Genomic DNA, 20,406 nt, shown 5'->3' on the forward strand with positions numbered 1-20,406 from the left:
TATAAGTAACAGTTCTAGCTACTTGACTTTAGACAAACAATTCAAAAGACAAAATCAACACAATTTATTGAAAGACCAATCTTTATTTTACGGTGCCTCTCCTTTTGTTTGTATTATTAAACCCTGTCAATCTAAAAAACTGAGCAACTCAACAGTTAACTTTATATTTCTTATTGTCCAAAGCATCTATTACACTATTTTTTCCCCTCTCATATTCACAGGATGGATGATTAGAGACTTTGGGGGAAACCTCAGCCTTATGAACGTCCTGTCTGTTGGTTTGCCCAGAGAGGGCTGAGGGTCTTTCCCTGCGAGGAGGACCAGGCCTGAGGGAGGAGGACCTGCACCTACAGAACTTAGCCCATGCTGGGCATAGCTGTTACCACCTGCACAGGCCTAGCCTGTCACTTTATTTGACTAAATGTGTTTACTTAATCAATTAACAGATTCACATTTAGTGTAACTTATGTATATTATTTCGTTTTTATTTAAAATAAATTGTGATGGTTCATGCTTGATAACTTTTAGTTCACATTTCAATAAATTGTATTTGTATTTGTACTCCTTTTGTCCGTTATTCTTACTGAAAATGTAAAATTACACATTCACATCTGACTGATGATTGGCACCATTTATTTGTGACGTTGCAAACTCTGTATTGTATTGTGAAGCTCATAAAGTGAGGCAAATGCATTTGATCAGCTGACCTTTTTGTTTTTGCCAAACTTTATAGGCCTGACAATAATCACACTGTCTCTGAGGTGCAACGTAAAACACAAAACAACACAAAAATTCAGTTCCTGTTAGACTACAAAACTAGTCAGTGTGCAGGTCTTTGTGTTACAATATAAGTGTCTCTTAGTGAATGTCCTGTACTGCTCTTAAATCTCATAACATCAGCTTTTCCTGTCCCTCTTGGATGTTCTTCTGGACCCTCAGAGAAAGAGAAAATGGTGAAGCAGTCCTGTCTCTCAGGCATGTCCTTTCCTAACAGAAATATCAAAAAACATATAATTGCAGAGCAAGTGTGTTATTTAAGAAAGAGGTGTGTTTGTTTGTTCAGGGGCTATAAATATAATGATTTTTTTATTTGAATGTGTTTTTTAAATCCAACAGTGTACTACAAAGATAATCAGATTATGAATAAACCGTTCTAAATCAACATTGAAATAAATGAATTATTAAAATAATATTTAACTGTTATCAAAACTTAGTGCAACTGTAGAAGCTTGCTATTTTCGGTTGTCTCACTGAAAATCACTTTTAACATGTTTTTTTACAGTCAATATGCAGAGACAAAGGGTCGCAGCTCTCACTATGTTCAATAATATTTGCCTTAAATACATTGAAATGTGAAAGTTGAACAAAAAAGTTATGTTGCTCGGTAAAATGTAAATGTAACCTTTTGCTAAGAAAGTACACTCAACATCACTGATGTGTAGGTGATCTAGTATATTTAGTAATGTTTAATGGCATGTATATCAGTGTATTTGAGTCATTACTTAATTTTAAAAAACCAATAACTTTATGCATTCTTTGTAAATTATGAAAAAGGTATATGTACCTTGGAATCCATGCTGAAGTTCTCTGCTGTTAGGAGTCCAGATCTGTCTCTCCTCCTCTGGTCCAGCCTGTCTGGATCACCTTAAGGAGACTTTGAACAAACAGATGTAAAGTTACATGCGTGGGTTACAGACGTCTTTAAATGCAAACAACTTTTTATCTTCTTTTAAAAACAGGTCATAATCTTATTGTTATACTTAAGAAATTGCTGGATATCACAGTCCTTATACTGTATCTTATCAGTTTGATTGAGTATTATTGTGTAGGTCCTTTTTATTTTACTGTTACTTTGGATGAGTTTTTCATGAGTCAGTCAAATTAATTTGCCATATTCATATGTATCACACGTAAGGGTAAGACACAAACCTATTTAACAAATGCAATGCAATGGATAAGCTTAATTTTCACTGAAGTCACAGATAACGTCATATCTAATATTTAAACAAATCATTTCCTTGTCACTAAAGCATTGACTACGCTATTCATCGTCCTTAAATGCAGGCATTAATGGCGCGTTTCCACTACAGCGCGGAGCACGGTTTAAGAGGGCTGTGACGTCAGCGGCCCGTCTTTGGTTGCGTTTCCACTTGGCCTAGTACCGGCCGGCGGGTCCTAATTCACAGTTTTTCTGGCCTCATAAAATCGTGGGTCTAGGGCCAAAGACAACGAGGCTGAGTCGGGCTGAGTATGCTAAACTAGAGAGAGAATCGCTGGCAAGGGGGCTACAACTACAACAAGATGGACATATTTGACCGTGATTTAATTGTAATACACGTTTCAAAATGATGCCGAAGTAACAACATACTGATACCGGTTAGTAAAAACCATGAATTAATGCTTTGACAAGTCTGCAGACAGACGGCAGGCGAAAAACCTTTTAAAATGCGTGTTTTCTAAATGGAGATTGGCTAAGCTAACGCAGTATATGCTCCGACCGTCCACACTCACAACAACGGCCTATACAGACATAAATAAAGCAGCGACTGTATTCGCCATGACACAGACAGTCTGTGGTTTTACTTGTTTAACTTTTATCTAGTTTCTGAACATATATGAGGAGCTGTGAGCTCTGAGTGCTAACAGCTAACGGCTGTGTTGTTTTTCTGGGGTTCTCATTGAAGATGACGTCACGGCTCCGCCTACACTGCGTTACTATAGATACTACCCCAGTTCCTAAACTGTAATGGAAATGCGCCATAAAGTGAGCCAGTCCTGAAGAGGCCTAGCCATACCGAGCGAGGCCGAGCGAGGCCGTGTAGTGGAAATGCGCCATAATGGCGTATTTCCACTACACTACACTACACTACATGTTCCGTTCTACAGCCACAATAAGGCTGTTTCTCAAGTGTGATGATAATAAAATGAAAAGAGGCATTGGTAATAATATTAAAAACAACAATGTTTGGGTCGTTCGTCGGATAGGCGGTTAGCTGCAATAAATAACTCCAGTTCAACAAACCATATTACAATATCTAAGGGAGCGTTATTTCTGGACCATCTTGAAATGTGACGTTCATATTTGAAAGATACACACATTTCATTGTGAGGTTGATTAATATACACTAAGCCTCTTCAACAATACGTTGACGTTAGCTAGTCTATTTTATGCTATAGTAGAGCATAGCGAATTTAAATGAACCTTAACAATGCATACAGTAACCTAACTAGCAAACTAACTATCTAACGTACAAGGATGACCTTATTTTACCAACCTCGCACAGAAGCCTTTTGGTATACAGTAGCATCTCACTTAATGTTTTATACTTCTCTATTACGTTTAACTTGGATGCTACGCATAGCATCGTTAGCACAGATGGAGCTACCGCTTGCTCAAATGCTAACCCAACTCTAAACATTCATTAACGTTAGCTTAATAAAAACACCAGTAACATAACATAAAGTACGCAGGGTTGACTTACCGAAGAAACTGCATTCATGGACGGTCTGTTTCAACCGCAGATAAATCCTATATTTGCATGACGAATAGTCCACCAGGAGCCAACACAACAAACACGGCCGAGTTCAAGTAGTGTTCTCCTCATGAGCTGAGCCCCTGTAGCATCACGGAGCTAACGGAGCTAGCAGTGAGACAGAGGAGCTAGGAGCAGCAGTCCCGTTGTCATGAAAGGGGAATCTAACTATATACAGAATATGTTTTTGTGGATCCAGGCTAGAAACATCCATTTTCTGATGTTAAGTTGGACATTTTAACATAGGGTCTACGGGAATTGCTCCCATCTGCATCCATCGCCTACAGTTTGCAGCATTGGGCTTCACTGCACTGTCCCGGAGTTCGCCGCTTGGCTCTGAGGCCAGAAGTCGGTTTGATTGCATTCAGGCTCGATTGTATATGCTGTCTGAGTAGCCCGGATGATGCTGCATCGACATTTTTGACGTTGAATTTTATACACCGACATTTTTGACGTTGAATTTTATACACCGAAATTGTGCATTAGAATTTTTTTCACTTGAATTTTTGGGATCTGAATTTGACTATTCTAATTTTTTTAACTTGAATTGTTACATTTTTATTTCACATGGGTAAATTCGGAGCAAAAAAAATTCAGATACATGATTTTCAAAGTAATTATTTTCAATGCTATAAATTCGGTGTCTGATCAAATTCAAATACTTCTGTCTCTTGTTTGCTTCCATACAGCAGCCGCACACCTTTAGTTAATCTGCCAAAAAGGCCACATTATTGACCTGAAAGTAGGGCTGTGCAATTAATCGTATTTTAATCGCAATTACGATTTTGGCCTGCCACAATTACGAAAACAACATAATCGGAAAAAACAATTATTTTGCTTTTGCTAGGTTGTGACAGTGCACTGCAAGATATTTGATCTAATTAATTTTGGTCTAATTTATTTGTATTTATCATATTTACATATGTTTAGTAGCTTGTTGAAGTGCGCTCCAAAATATTTGTTGATCTTGTTTATTGGTATTTATTATTTTGATATTATTTATTTAAATGTAAATATCAATGTATCTTATTTTATTTATTTTTGTATTGGTTTTTCAGTTGAATTATACATTCAGGGTAATCAACAGTTAAAAAGATACTGTTCAAATTATTATTTGTATTTGTTTAAGTTCAATAAATGGATTTTTTCAAAGTCAATGAATAATCGTATTTAATAATCGTGATATCAATTATTGACCCAAATAATCGTGATTATGATTTTTGCCATAATCGCACAGCCCTACCTGAAAGTACACAAAAAGCACACTTCAGATGCTCAAGTTCCTTCAGATGCTTCACGCGTTGAAATTTCACCGATATCTGTTACGGTTCTTCAACAAAACGTTCAAAAAGCCTCAACAGCTCGACGCCAAATCTGAGATCTCACCATATGCCGTTTCCATGGAAACACGATGTTGTCGTGATACCTATGCAAATGGTCTAAAACAGCACCAGACTTGAGATAATGGTTAATGGTCCGGCCCTCAACAGCTCTATGTCAATTATGGGGTGTCACCATAGGCTGTTTCCATGGAAACGCATCCCTCGCCATAAAACACGATGTTGTCGTAACTGATGTGAAAATGGTCAAAACACCACCAGACGTCAGATGACAGTTAATGGTCCAGCCCTCAACATGTCTATGTGCCATTAGTGAATTTTCCTCAAAAGCTGTTGCCATGGCAACGCATCCCTTGCAATAAAACACGATATTGCTATAACTCCTATGAAAATGGTCAAAAAGTGCTAAAACTTCACATGTGTGCTAACCAGTGACGTGCGGTGAGGTTCATGGCTGGTGAGGCACTGACTCTTTCAGAGTCAGATTTACAAATATTATATTTTGACCTTAATCTAAATATTCGGTTATTTTCAAAAGCTTTTTTAGTCTGATGCTTCGATTCATTTTAAACAGACCGTTCAACAAAAGGATACCCAAAATCTAAATATTGGATTGTTCTTTCTTAGTAAGATCCCATGTTCATTACAATTGTGGTCTTACCTTGACTTGAAGATGAAGTCCATGCTATCCTTCTGGACAACAATCTCCATTACTTTTTTGTAAAAGTCCTCCTTATCTCCCTCTAGTTTCAAAACAAAAGTCTAGTTTGTTGTTTGCGTCTACCGTCTCTGCGTAGAATAACAGTAGCAACAAGAACCTGTGGGCTCACGTGCGCCCCCTTCAGTGCGGCAGAGGTTATAGCTGCCTCTCCTGGTGCTTTTTTCATTGCCGTTGTATGATGAGACCAGCGGGCCTAAATATCATATATACGTGAAATAAGTTATTTAGAGACTATGGATGGCGAGGATAAATGTAATAAAGGGATCTACAAACATTACATTGGTGACATACAGTGAGAGGGTAACAGGCATGCGCTTAGGGCCCGCTTTCCAGCCAGTTTCTGTGGGGTGACGCATTCTGAGGTGAGGCAGATCTCATCTGTGCCTCACCTTACCCCACAGTAAGCAAATGAGCCTGGCTTGAGCGCACTCACAAAATAAGTGCCCGCGCTACATTAGTGCCCGCGCTCCAGTCAGTTACTGTGGGCTTACGTGAGGCAGAGCTCGTCCCTGCCTCACTCCTCATCGCTCCCATGTAGTTGTAGCGGAGCTCGGCCAATTTGCTGATTTTGACTATAAAAAGCGATTGGAATCATACAGAAATCACACTTACAACACAGATCAGTGGAGACATTTTATTATTATTACTATTTAGTTTTTCTTTAGTTGTTTTTCTGTTACATTGGAGTATGACAGGTGAGGCTCTGCCTCCCCTGACTGCATGTCGCTGGTGCTAACAGTCCAGCCGTGAAGACATCTAAGGGACAGTTTTGAGATTTCTTCAAATGTCGTTGCAGTGGCAACACAATGCTCGCCATGAAACACGGTTTTCTCATAACTTCAGTGAAAATGCTCCAAACGGCCCAAAACTTCACAGGTTTGGTAACACAGCCATCAACACATCTAAGCGTATTATGGGGTGTCATAAAATACCGTTGCCATGGCGACAGATCATTCGCCATCAAGTTAGTTCAATAGTTTGCAGTTCAAATATTCTGCTGCTTTTCCAAGCCTTTTTACTTTCTTTTCTTCACTTATCACACATTCAAGCCCCCAGTGTTCATATATCATTTCAATCTAAATTCTTCACTTTCTTCTTACACATTACTTTTCAGCATAGCAGTTTAGCATCAGCTTTTCAGCATAATTCCCACTAGCAATTTCTTCAGGAATTGCATTCTCTAGTTAACTTTGGTGTCCCTCACCTAGCAACGAGCACTTAACAAGACACATAAGATGCAGGTTACATCTGTAAAATAAAGACAAACATGTTTATGGGGGACATTTCCCTCACTGAGAGATAAAATAAATATAGTGTTATAAGATAGCCATGTCCAGCATCCACTGGAGCAATGATACTTCAAAAAGAAAGGAGGAAGGTAGTTCTATTGTTAAGAGCTCTATCTTCTGTTGAAGTGAAAGTGAACATTCTGATGCTGGTTTAATGTTTTGAGAAAAGTTTAGTTTTTGCTGAGTTTTGGCTTGGATAAGTAAAACAACAGCCAGTTGAGTTTTTCCACCTCTCAAGGTTTCTGACCTGCAATGCTAAATTAAAATCCCTTTTTTGGGGAAAAGCCATAAAGCCAACCAGCATACTTTTATACCTGTTGTCTCGACAGGGAGAAACACTTTTCCCTCAGTTATGTAACACTATAAAAGATTTAGACCTATCCCAGTTTCAACTGTTCGAAAGGAAATGTAGCTTCGCCTCCTTTTTTTCTTCTTTTTCCTTAACTTGTCTTCCCTTTCTACATTTTCTCAGTCCGTCAGGCTGTACTTTCTGGGGGAAGAAGCCATGGAGCAGGAAGAAAAAGATTCTTTGGCAGCTGGGAACGCTTGTTGGAGCCCCCGTCGGCATCGCTCTAATCGCTGGTATTGCTATCCCCGCCATGATTATCGGCATCCCTGTATATGTTGGGAGGAAGGTGAGGAATTGGAGACACATTTTTAAGTTCCCCTGCTTATAGAGTTTCTTGGATAAAGAAGAACATTGACTCATTTGGATCTGTATATGTTAGATTTACTGTACGTAGGGCTGCCCTGGACTAAAGAGATTTCTAGTCTAAAGTAGTCGTCAATTAAAGCAACTAGTCTGTGCACGTTTATGGTATATTATGATCAATAATATTATTATTTCTGTACATAAGTTATATATGAAAATAAACATTATCGTTTGTATTCTAAATGTAAATGAATATAAGAAACAAATAAATACTACACAGCAAACACTGACAAATATGCACGTTGGCAAAAATACCTTCGCACATTATGTCCTCATCATGGAAGTAAAACTTTATTCATTTTCTCTGAGGTCAGAATGATTATATATTATAGGTCTATATTAGGGCTGTCAAGTTAACGCGTTAATAACGCGTTAAAGCAATTTTTTTTAACGCCACAAATTATTTTAACGTGCGATTAACGCATGTGTATTTGTCCTCGGCCCGCCCCGTAGTTTCAGAGCCCAAAGGCTTGACGTTGTTGTTGTTGTTGTTGTTAGTTGGATGGTGGGAGATTCTAGCGAGAGATATGGATACAAAAAAAGGTGTTTTAAACAGCAAGCCAAGCACACAGCTGATGCTGACAGCCCCGCTCCTGCCGATCGCTTGCGGCAGACCACGCTTGAAAGTTTGCTGGGGAGACGCCTGGACAACAACAGCGATAGCTAAATGGGTAGCTACAGCTTAACATTGTGGAGGACGAGGGGCTGCGTTAGATAATTCGGATCGCATGCTTTGACGGCCCGTCCACATGGCGGCGTGCGTTGAAGCTTCAACGCTTCTGCCCATTCACTTTGAATGGGGTGACGTCACGCTTTGCCGAACTGCATTGTGGTTCCGTCGCCTCGCTTTGCTCGCGTTGCTCGCTTCAAAAGTTGAGCAATGTTCAACTTTTGAAGCTTAGACGGAAGCGTCAGCCAATCAAATCATATGCCAGTACAAGCTCTAGCCAATCAAACCGCGTGCTTGTGTGTCCGGGGCGGGAGATTCATGTGATTGGTTGTTGGTCGAGTTTCAGACACGCCCGCCGGGCAAGCTTCAACGCACGCTGCCGTCTGGACGCTGTGTGACTGTTATGAAGACAGAGGAGCGGCATTTCGCCGACAACTGTAAACAGGCTTGTCTGTTTGAGCAACTGGCTCAGTGCAAAGAAGTACACAGGGTTGGGAGAGAGTGTAAGAGAGAGAGAAAGGTTCCAGGTTGTTGTATTGAAAATATTCAGGAGAATATTTGTCATTGTTCAGAGGTTGTTGTGTTGAGAATATTCATGAGAATATTTGTCATTGTTCCAATGATAATAAACAAACATTTGCATAAAGCATATTTGTCCACTCATATGTTGATAAGAGTGTTAAAAACTTGAAAAGTATTCCTCTAAGGTACATTTAGAACAGATAAAAAATGTGCGATTAATTTGCGATTAATCGCGATTAACTATGGACATCATGCGATTAATCGCGATTAAATATTTTAATCGACTGACAGCCCTAGTCTATATATGTTGATATAATGCTAAGCTGCTGCCTCGATAAGATGTGCTCTGATTGCCTGGATGTGGAAGGCGACTTTTTGCCGGCAGAGTTTGCATGTCTTCCTCTCAGTAACTAAACGTTTTGTAAAAGTAGAACACATACTGTCATGTATTTTCAGCCTCTTAAGTTATCCTAAGCCAGCTGAGGTCATTAGTTGTTTGTGTATATACTAGGGCTGTCAAGTTAACGCGTTAATAACGCGTTAACGCATTTTATTTTTAACGCCACTAATTATTTTAACGTGCGATTAACGCATGTGTATTTGTCCTCGGCCCGTCCCGTAGTTTCAGAGCCCAAAGGCTTGACGTTGTTGTTGTTGTTAGTTAAACATTAAGGTGCAGCATTTCGATTAACTGAAATAATCTGTACTGTACTAGTAATCCCCTAAGCAGCCAGCTTGACATTAGGCTTGTCATTGTATTTTCATGTTTTTTTTAAGAAAAATGAACTTGTCCACATTGCTTGCCGAAAAGGCAGATCTGCTGGCACTAATCTCCTGCTGTGGAGAACACCCTCTCGCTAGGGACAGAGGTAGCAGATACAGCCAGGTAGCGCTTTGCTAATATGGCAACATAAGGATATTTGGCGTTTGTAATAGCTTTGGCTCGGTCTGAACTTTTTGCGAGTGGTGGAGGCTTAAATGCTAGTGGGAGTTGGGTTTGCACTTTAGTCATTTTTCTTTTGGTACCGGTGATATTCACGTTCGGGTGATGCCTTTTCAAATGAGTGTGCAAGTTTGATGTATTGCCAGCCGCGTAACCAATTTTAGTTGAACAATGCCGACAAACAGCTTTGGTTCGGTCCACCTGTCTTTGTCCGTCATCCTTGTACGTAACTGCGAAACCAAAATGTTCCCAAACCGGAGACTTCAATGATGCTGGAGGATTTTCGAGCTCAACTTTATCTGCGTTCGCCATTTCGCTAGTTCCTCAAATTACTGACTAAATTTGAACGCATCCCTGTGACCAGCTCTCATAGTATGCCTCTCGTCCAATGAAATGACTTGGCCGCTCTATGACGCGTTGAACCCAATGTGAGAAAATTACACTGAATGCTGCGACGCAGCACCTGAGATTACTTGCAAAAAGTTGTTCACGTTCTCAATTGTTTACGTTTAACGTTATATTCGTTCGGTACACTTCGGTACACACGTGTACCGAACCGAAGGGCCCATACCGAATATTTTCGGTACGAATACGTATACCGTTACACCCCTAATCACAGCGCATTATTTTGACCCACAAACTTCAGTCTCATGCTTTGACTGTTAAGGCCCTGACACACCAGGCCGAAATAGGCCGTTTTCGTTAGTCGGACGACGAAGCGTGCCCTGTCGCCCAAACTCAATTTGGTGTGTCCCGCCTTATTTGGCCTTTCATGGCTGACGCACGGCCGATTCAACATGTTGAATCGGCCGTGCGTCGGCCACAGGCAGTCGGACAAAGAAATCACTCTGATTGGCTGTTCAGCTAGCGAATCAGTGCATGAGAAGCGAAACGGTTGCTTGAGAATGTCTTCCACAAGCAACACTCCAATGGCTGATCCAGTACCGCACGAAACATGTTTTCGATGGACGACCATGACAATGGAACGTAGGGCTGTGCGATTATGGCAAAAATCATAATCACGATTATTTGGGTCAATAATTGATATGACGATTATTAAATACGATTATTCATTGACTTTGAAAAAATCTATTTATTGAACTTTAAAACAAATACAAATAATAATTTGAACAGTATCTTTTTAACTGTTGATTACCCTGAACGTATAATTCAACTGAAAAACCAATACAAAAATAAATGATACATTTAAATAAATAATATCAAAATAATAAATACCAATAAACAAGATCAACAAATATTTTGGAGCGCACTTCCACAAGCTACTAAACATATATAAATATGATAAATACAAATAAATGAGACCAAAATTAATTAGATCAAATATGTTGCAGTGCACTGTCACAACCTAGCAAAGCAAAATAATTGTTGTTTTCGTAATTGTGGCAGGCCAAAATCGTAATTGCGATTAAAATACGATTAATTGCACATCCCTAATGGAACGCACACGCTATTTGTTGTTTGTTTAGATCACGCAGTCTGTTCTTCTTCTCTGTCTTCCGGTTGTTGCCTCTTTTGAATTACGAATACACACTACCGCCGCCTGCTGGTAAGGAGAGTTATTGCCACTCACGCATGCGCAGTTCGTACGTGCTCGGCTAAAGTCTTTGCGGTGTGTTCCAGTGCGACACATGGCCAAGACGCAGGAGAACACGGCGACGCAACAGTCGGCGTCGGCGAGTTCTCTGGTGACTGCTTGGTGTGTCAGGGCCTTTATGAAGACAGAGGAGCGGCATTTCGCCGACAACTGTAAACAGGCTTGTCTGTTTGAGCAACTGGCTCAGTGCAAAGAAGTACACAGGGTTGGGAGAGAGTGTAAGAGAGAGAGAGAGAGGTTCCAGGTTGTTGTATTGAAAATATTCAGGAGAACATTTGTCATTGTTCAGAGGTTGTTGTGTTGAGAATATTCAGGAGAATATTTGTCATTGTTCCAATGATAATAAACAAACATTTGCATAAAGCATATTTGTCCACTCATATGTTGATAAGAGTATTAAAAACTTGAAAAATATTCCTCTAAGGTACATTTAGAACAGATACAAAATGTGCGATTAATTTGCGATATTTTAATCGACTGACAGCCCTAGTATATACACTTGGGTTGTGCTGTATCACTAATCAGTTTCTGCTTGTCCAATAAGAACTTGACATTATAACAAAATGAAAGTATTCAGACTCTCCAGAATTCCCCTTTTTAGGCCTGCCAAAAAGAAGCTAGAGCCAACAAACTTTTCCTCCCTGACAAACCAGAGCACATTCAGCCGGGTTCACATGACACATGTGAAACATCTGAGCATGAATCACCTGCATTCCACATGCCTTGCATGAATGAAGCTGTTCAGTCTTGACTTTGAATATGGAGCCTGGTGAATCACCATGACAAGGCCAGTTACTTGCAATATAGTTACAAGTCTCATCAGAAGTACTTTGTCTCTGTGGCCTGAGCTGGCAAAAATCTCTCCTATGTCAACCAAATTCTGAAAAATATCTCACTTAAATCTTTATTGGCAAGAATTTCAACATTAAATGAACCTTGTCACTCAGTGACAGAGGAGGACAATAAAAAAACTGATTGGCTGAACAGTCTGTGTTTGCCTCGGACAGACGTGTTCCCTTTGTTCTGACGCTCTGCTGACACACAGACACTGAATCAGCACAAACACTTCAGACAGAGTTCACATCTTTTGAAACATTTCTCCCAGCAAAGGGATCAGAAGTCGAAAATGCACTGAATGTTGGAATCCGGAAAACGCTCATTACACGGGGAGAGAATCCTGCAGCATCCTTCCCGGATGGGAACCACTGCTTTAATCTATTCTCAAAATATGTCAGCTGTCATCGGTGGCTGGTTACTGTACACTGGAGAATTACTTTCCCACTCTGGCTTGTTGGCTACCATGTGACCAGTTGTTAGGAGATTAAAATAACATGAGTCTTCCACTCAACCCAACAATGTAGAGTTGTTGACACTGTTCCTGTCTACTGTCAGTCCTATAATGTGGTGTCTTCAAGGCCACAAAACTGTGCTCTCAGCTGATTTGGACACAGACTGTGTGAGTCTCATTGCTCTGCTTCTCTCTGAAAGATCCACAACCGTTATGAAGGCAAAGATATCGCCAACCACAAGAGGAACCTGGTGATCGCGGGGGGGGTGACTCTCTCTGTCATCGTGTCTCCAGTGGTGGCTGCAGTCACTGTGGGTCAGTGTCCGTCGCCTTCACGCACTATTTTCATTGACATATCCTTGTTTTACTTTGCTAGCCTCAGGAATTTATTTAGTTTATTCTCAGAGTTCCTATTATTTAAAAGAATATCTTTTAGCTTACTTAAAGTCAACTAGTTACCTTACTAATCACTAAGTTACATAACATACCATAACATAACTATTGAAAAGTGAATTGTTTTTTACTCTTCTCTACATGAAGATGGAGAAAGAGATGGTTTTGTATATGGTGTGTATGCGATAGTGTGCTCCACTGTTTTGTGTATAATGCCTGGTCTAAAGTGTCCCTGCTGGTCTCTGTCTCTCTGTCTCTGGTCCTCAGGAATTGGAGTTCCCATCATGCTGGCGTACGTCTACGGCGTGGTGCCCATCTCATTGTGCCGGAGCGGGGGGTGTGGAGTCTCCGCTGGGAATGGCAAAGGAGTTCGCATAGAATTTGACGACGAGAATGACATGAATGTTGGCAGCGGGGCGGGGGCCACTGGTAGGCTTCACTGCCCACACCCCAAATAACCCCCACTTCCCCACACCCAAGAGTGACTTTATGTGTTTATTCCCAAGTCTTTGCTGACACATAAACCACCGAGTCCCTGTCCTAGAGAAATCTGCTGGTTTGAAGAGAAAATTGTCCTCTTTGTGCATCTTCTTAGAGACCCAAAGCTCATGGCTTCTTAACCTGTTACGCACCGCCCCCCCGGTACCGTGCGGATAAACGCGTCATTTGCAGGAAACAACGTCTAAGGAATCTTAATATTTAATAAATTAGGAATGTTTTATATCCATGTAACGGGAAGAAACTCAGCTAACTGATCTTTTTAAAAGAAATATCCAAAAAAAAAACACAATGCTAACACTCAGCCTCTGAATTAGCCACGAGCGAAAAGATGTAACCTAAAACTGCACCTAAACTCACTCATAACTCGCTTATTACTTATCCTAGATGCACAGCCAACCCCTCGATTAGCATCTCCTGGAGACACAGAATCGGTGTAAAAAACCTCAACACTCAGTGATAAACATTTGCGACGCTATAAACGAAAGCGTACATCATAACATGTGGAGCTAGGTAGCTAGAAACGCTAACATGGCTTACCTTGGTCAAAAGTGGTCTTCAATGGCATTAAAACGATAAAAAAACGATGCTGCAGTTAATCCATAGGTTAATCCAATGTGTCTGTGTCCTCTTTGAAATGATTTCTGATAATCCATAAGCAATAAAACTGCTTTTTCGTTTCCAAATGTCAGAGCGAGAGATCGGTCCACTCTGCTGCAAAATTACATGCGCGCAGCCCTCACCTTTTCTCTTCACAACATGTGTGTGTGGGGGACTCCCCCTTCGATTATTTTGGCTCTAACGGTCAGAAAGAGGTGTCAACCATCAAAATCGACCAAGGGGGGCCAGAGATATGGAAAAAAAAACATTTTCACCCAAATCACCTCAGAGGTGGGGTGGTTTTGGTTAAACCTCTCTAAAAAGGTCAAATGTCACTTGTTTTGCATCAATCTTGATACAGGGTACTTATTATATGTTGTACTTTGGATTCATAAAGCTTTTAGTCTACTAACCAGAGTTGGGTGTAACGCGTTACTGTAATAATATTACTTTTGTCGGTAACGGAGTAGTGTAACGCGTTACTTTTATAATTCAGTAATCACACTACAGTTACTCACATTGCCCCGACACGCGTTACTTCGTTACTTTTATAAAATCAGTCATAATCACACTGACAGACAAGAGGGGTTTCCGCCGCAGGTTTATATGTACGTAATCTGCGCGACTTGCGCGTCCACATATCCACGTGCAGTGCTGCATAAACATGGCAGAGTCAGCGATAACTTTCGAGGGGTGGAGGTATGCCCATTATTTTGAGTTTGTCCGAAGAATAGACAGGAATGTGACGGTGAGGTGCAAACTGTGTCCAGGCCAGAAGCTGTTATACACTGCTGCAAACACCACGTCAAACCTCAACAAACACCTGCAAAGAACACATGCTAAGGTGAAGCTAATAGCTAAGGACCGGACCCCCGAACCCAGAGTGAGGATGTTGTGAGTCGCCGCCGCCGACTCCGAAGCGGCACAAATTAGAATTTGGAGGACCGGTAACCAAAGCAGAGATGGACAGGCTTGTAGCATCCTTCATAGTAGAGGTAATGTTGCCCATTTGCACAGTGGAATCACCATCGCATCGTTCAGAGATATACTGCGCAAAATACAGATAGCAGGAGACAGAGGACAGCCATGGTCAGAGCTATCTGGATCAGTCTTATGCGACAATGGAAACTGAACTAAAGAAAACATTTGAAACTTTAGCAGTCTGCGTGATCTGCCTGTAGGGAGGGGCGGGCCGGCCCTGCGAGTAAAGTAACGAGTAAAGTAACGAGTTACTTTATGTAGAGAGTAACGAAGTAGTGTAATATATTACTTTTTTTTTAAAGTAATATGTAATATGTAATATATTACTTTTTTTTAGTAACGACCCCATCTCTGCTACTAACCCATCATCCAAGGGTAGTTTTCACTATAAGTAAAAAAGAATATTTGGACGGACACTATAATTTACAGTTTTTTACTATGTAAAATCTGAATTTTCTTTAAAATAAAAAACATCAATATTGATTCTGACACTTCTACATCCAACTCACAGATGTAACCTTGCTTTGATAAAAGAAATTATTCATATAACCCTTTTAGAAGTTAAGTTGTAGTAATTTGTTTTGGGCATGTCATTTTCGAGCCTGAAACATGAAAAACAGGCTTGGTGCTTAACAGGTTAAACAATTCATGATTCTAATTTCATCATTTAAGACCCAGCACTGACCTTCCTTCCCGATTGGGACTGATCATTCATGATGGCTCTTTCTATGCAGATACTACATCAGTGGCAGACACCAGAAACAACCCCAGTATAGGTGAAGGCAGTGTGGGGGGGCTGACCGGCAGCCTGAGTGCCAGCGGCAGCCACATGGACCGTGTGGGGGCCACCAGGGGCAGCCTGAGTGAGACGGCGTCCACCAGGGCCCTGGCCGGGGCCAGCATCACCGGCAGCCTCTCCGGCAGCGCCATGGTGCACTACCTGAACAGGTACTGAAACCACATTTTAGTTTTGACTTTGACAATTTTTAGACTGTTCACACTTAATACAAATATCTGGAATGTTATTATTAAACTGATTTAATCTCACAGGTGTTATGTACGTGCGCGTCAGCCAGTTGTGTTGTAGCAATTTTTATCTGGTATTCACAGTTTGCCTATGTATATCACACCCCAGTCATACAAGGAAATATCTTCCTGTATATCTTCCTTCCAGGCGTTAAGCCGGTCGGTAGAGGATTCAGTGGAGTTAAAAACCAACAGGTTATATGGACTACAATATTGAAATCTGTTCAATTTTTGGAGTTTAATGTTGCAGAGTTTACAGACATTGCTGCTTCGTCATTCTTTGGTATTGATTAAATTATAATAGCTAAATGATTTGTCTTTATGATCATTTTAATTCAGCCATGCAATCTTGTTTTAGTTCAGTTTGAGTCTTTTTAATTAGTTTGAGTTTACAACCACAGCCCTATATATATTAATGATATATGTTGTTGTCAGGCTGGAGGTGCAGGCGGATGTGCAGAAGGAGCGCTGCAGTCTGAGCGGGGAGTCTGGCACCGTCAGCCTGGGCACCATCAGCGACAACGCCAGCACCAAGGCAATGGCTGGATCCATTCTGAACGCCTACATGCCCCTGGACAGGTGGGCTGACCGGCGGTTTAGATTTCAGGAAGCTGTCAGGAGAGAGAAGGCATCAACATGTGTGCGCTTTTCTGTAATCGCTGTCTGAAATAGGAGACCGTGAAATATCTATAACTTGCATACCTTTGATCACACAACATTAATACAGAGTGAATATCACTGCTCACGTCAGTACTGAAGAAAGGCATTCAACTATTAATATTTGAAATTGTAAGATAGAATATTCATGTGGGTTGGCTGTATTTAAGATGAGGATCCAGTATTTATTATAGAAGCATTTAGTTTTTAGTGATGCTCTGTATGTGGGTATGGACCAGGCCTCAATTAAACGCCTGCAGCTAGTCCAAAACGCAGCTGCACGTTTTCTGACTGGCCACAAAAAGCTTGACCACATCACCCCAATTCTGGCCTCACGACACTGGCTTCCAGTTCGGTTCAGAATTGATTTTAAAATCCTTTTATTTGTTTTTAAAGCACTAAATGGGCTGGCTCCGGCCTATATAGCCGAACTCCTCCAGCGCTACACCCCAGCCAGAGCTTTAAGGTCTGCTGACCAGCTGCTGCTGGTAGTGCCCAAGACCAGGCTCAAAACCCGAGGGCACCGAGCCTTCGCAGCAGCTGGCCCGAGGCTCTGGAACACTCTGCCCCTCCATGTGAGGTCGGCCCAGACCCTAGGGGTTTTTAAATCTACACTAAAAACACACTTCTTCTCTCTGGCCTTCTAGCTAGAGCGGACCACGACTCCTGACTTTTCCTTGTGTTTTTTTTTTATATATATCTGTTGTAATTTATTGTCTTTTATTGTGATTGTAGTAATGTGTTTTTATTACATGTACAGCACTTTGGCTCGACCAAAAATCGCTTTTAAATGTGCTTTATAAATAAAACTTGATTTGATTTTTATTTGATTTGACAACAAGCTGCCAACAGTTTAGTGCATCCTGCCTGTCTCTTCGGACTTTCAGCTTTTCTGTAAATCAGCCTTTTGAGACTCTTTTGTCATGCTACCCACACACCCACACCCATATACACTGCTAAAGTTTTCTCTTCATTCCTTCAGATTATTGTTTGTGTCATGCTTCCCTCTCATGTTTCAGAGATGGGAACAGTATGGAGGTCCAGGTGGACATTGAATCCAAACCGGGCAAACTGCGGCGCCACAGTGGCAGCAGCAGCGTGGAGGATGGAGGCCATGTTGGCCGCTGCGGCTGGACCTGCCCCTCCAGTGGCTGCCCGTCCTCAGAAGGCAAAGGCACCTCCACAAAGTGGGCCAAAGAGGCATCCTGCTCCTCCTCCTCCAGCTCTGGGGCCAAAAAGAGCAAAAGCAAGCTGCGCAAGAAAGGGGGCGGCACCAAGATCAAGGAGACACGGGAGGACCTGGACGCCCAGCTGCTGGAGCAGCGCAGCACCCACTCCTCCGAGTTCGACTCCCCCTCGCTGAGCGGAAGCCTGCCCTCTGTGGCCGACTCTCACTCCAGCCACTTCTCGGAGTTCAGCTGCTCCGACCTGGAGAGCATGAAGACGTCCTGCAGCCACGGCTCCAGTGGGGGGGACTACCACCCCCGCTTCGCCACCGTCAGCCCCTTACCTGAGGTGGAGAACGACCGCCTGGAGACCTGCCCTGCTTCTGCTTCCTCCTCACAGGGACATGGAGCTGTGAACTCCCCCCACTCCACCACCTCCTCCCTGGGCCCCGGCGCAGAGCCCCCCCCTCTCTGCTACATTACAGAGGAGAATGTCAACCTGGTGTGCCCTGCTGAGCTGGACTCTCACAGCAACACCAGAGAGCTAAAAGAGAACAACAACAACCACCCCCCCCCACCACAGCCCAAGAACGCCTGTATACAGACTGACATATGACATCTCAATACCTTAAGTGCTGCACACATGCTATTATGAGTTAACATCTTTTCCTCCGAACTAACAACCACAGCGTACAGTTTAACCAACATGTTCTTCCCTTAAAGTTGCTGTGTTATTTTGGGATTTCTTCTCCTTCATTAAAAGCAGCCCTGAGTTAACAGATGTGTGTTTGTCTGCTGACGGGCTTGTTGGGAGTATTACTAGCTTTCCAAAGTGCAGCCTGGTGAGAAATGTAAGGTTATGAATGCTGGTTCTCCCTGAGCGAGCCGCACACTGCGGACTCTTTCTGTTCACAGTTCACTCAGTGACCGCTTGAAACAGATATTGGTTGCTGTCCCATTGATCTGTGTAGGATAAACCCAACCACTGTGCTAGCTCTGCTAGTATTTAATCTTGCTTCCACAATACGATTCACTATTTCCTCTGCCCCCCCCCACCCCCAAACTTAAGTAACAGAAGAACCTTTATTATAATATTTTCCTTCCTGGATGTTTGTTTGAACTGTAATGTATAATCTTAACGCCTGGGTTTGAGATCCTTCATCATTTTTGCGCAAAAAACCCCCAACTGAGATTCTGTTTAGATGGATGGACACAACTGATCCAGTTTAGACCTGAAGCTGACATTGCCTTTAACTCTCAGTGTGTGTTTTAGTGCTAAAATGACTTTGGACACCCTGCTTTGTTCTGTGAAAAGCTTGTTATGATATGTTAAGGGTGGGGGGATTGCTTTGAGAAAGGTCTCTGGAAGGCCACAGTTTTTGAGATAATGCTGAAAGTCATTATATTAAAATTAACCAATGGGTTGGTCAATTCTGTGAAATTGTATAAAGAAAATGTTTTGTCCTGTTCAAAGGTGATTTATTCAGGCTGACGGCCTCGCCTCACTGAGTAAGAGAGAGCTTTGATATCTTTCTTTGTAACTCATGGTGCCTTCAAGAGCTGTTTGTGTTCTGTTCTTCTCTCCACCGTGTCTTTAACACCTCAAACAACTACTCATTATAGGTTGCAGAATGTCTGTCTGTGTAGGAGGGATGCTCATTCACATACACAGCATACTGTGGTAGACATGGTAAATGAAGACTTTTCAATTGCCTACCAAAGACAGCACTCAGGCTTTTGTTAAATCTTATACCGTTGGCTTGTCACCTGTAGACGCAGTATGCATCCTTTGTCCTCCTGGGGGTGAATGAAGCTACGCCCCAGGATTATACAGACACACAGACTGCTGTTTTTGTACATGCTTCACCAATGCAAATATCTGAGGCCTCCCAAAGGCCCAAGGCACCTGCACTGTTATCTGTATTTCTTATTGCGATGATGTTCTGCAAGGCGCAGAGGTTAGCGGGGATACAAAGGTTGGTTCTGGGTTACCTTCCCTGTTGACTTTACTGTGACTTCTGTTTGTGTTGCCAATCGGTGCTGCTGAGCAGACTTGAAGTCAAATTCAGTTTTCAACACTTTGCAGAAAAGCCTGTCTTCACTGCTCAGTGGTCAGCTTTACCCTGAGCCGCTCAGGTGAACCTCTAGCAGGAAGCTCAAAGCATCTTGGATGGTATGTTGACCCAGGTCTGTTACTGAATGATCACTGATTCTGGTTCAGTTGATAAGGCTACATGCTGCAGTCCTTCCCCCCCATTAAAGCAAACATGTTGTCTTTCTCCCTGGGTTCGTTTCTCATTCTTTACCAAAACTTCAGTTTTCTTGATCCTAATTTCCACACTAGTGCCAGATATCATTTGTAATTTGTGCAGAATGGCATTTGTATATTTGTTTGATCATTTGCTTTACTATATGCATATCAGAAAAATAAATAAAAAATATGAATTACTCT

General features: G+C 41.7%; 1 protein-coding gene across 1 annotated transcript in view; it reads left to right on the forward strand.

The window, feature by feature from the left end:
• LOC117497410 (E3 ubiquitin-protein ligase RNF19A-like) overlaps positions 1 to 20,402 on the forward strand; it is a 52,838-nt gene extending 32,436 nt beyond the window's left edge. The window contains exons 5-10 of the mRNA XM_034149389.1: positions 7,356 to 7,518; positions 12,834 to 12,948; positions 13,294 to 13,455; positions 15,840 to 16,053; positions 16,567 to 16,710; positions 17,808 to 20,402. Coding sequence (XP_034005280.1) covers positions 7,356 to 7,518; positions 12,834 to 12,948; positions 13,294 to 13,455; positions 15,840 to 16,053; positions 16,567 to 16,710; positions 17,808 to 18,570 — 1,561 coding nt within the window. The 3' untranslated portion in view covers positions 18,571 to 20,402. The remainder of the gene's footprint in view (positions 1 to 7,355; positions 7,519 to 12,833; positions 12,949 to 13,293; positions 13,456 to 15,839; positions 16,054 to 16,566; positions 16,711 to 17,807) is intronic.
• The last annotated feature ends 4 nt before the right edge of the window (positions 20,403 to 20,406 follow it).

The sequence above is a fragment of the Trematomus bernacchii genome, unplaced genomic scaffold (genome assembly GCF_902827165.1).
Source record: "Trematomus bernacchii unplaced genomic scaffold, fTreBer1.1, whole genome shotgun sequence".
Lineage (NCBI taxonomy): Eukaryota > Metazoa > Chordata > Actinopteri > Perciformes > Nototheniidae > Trematomus > Trematomus bernacchii.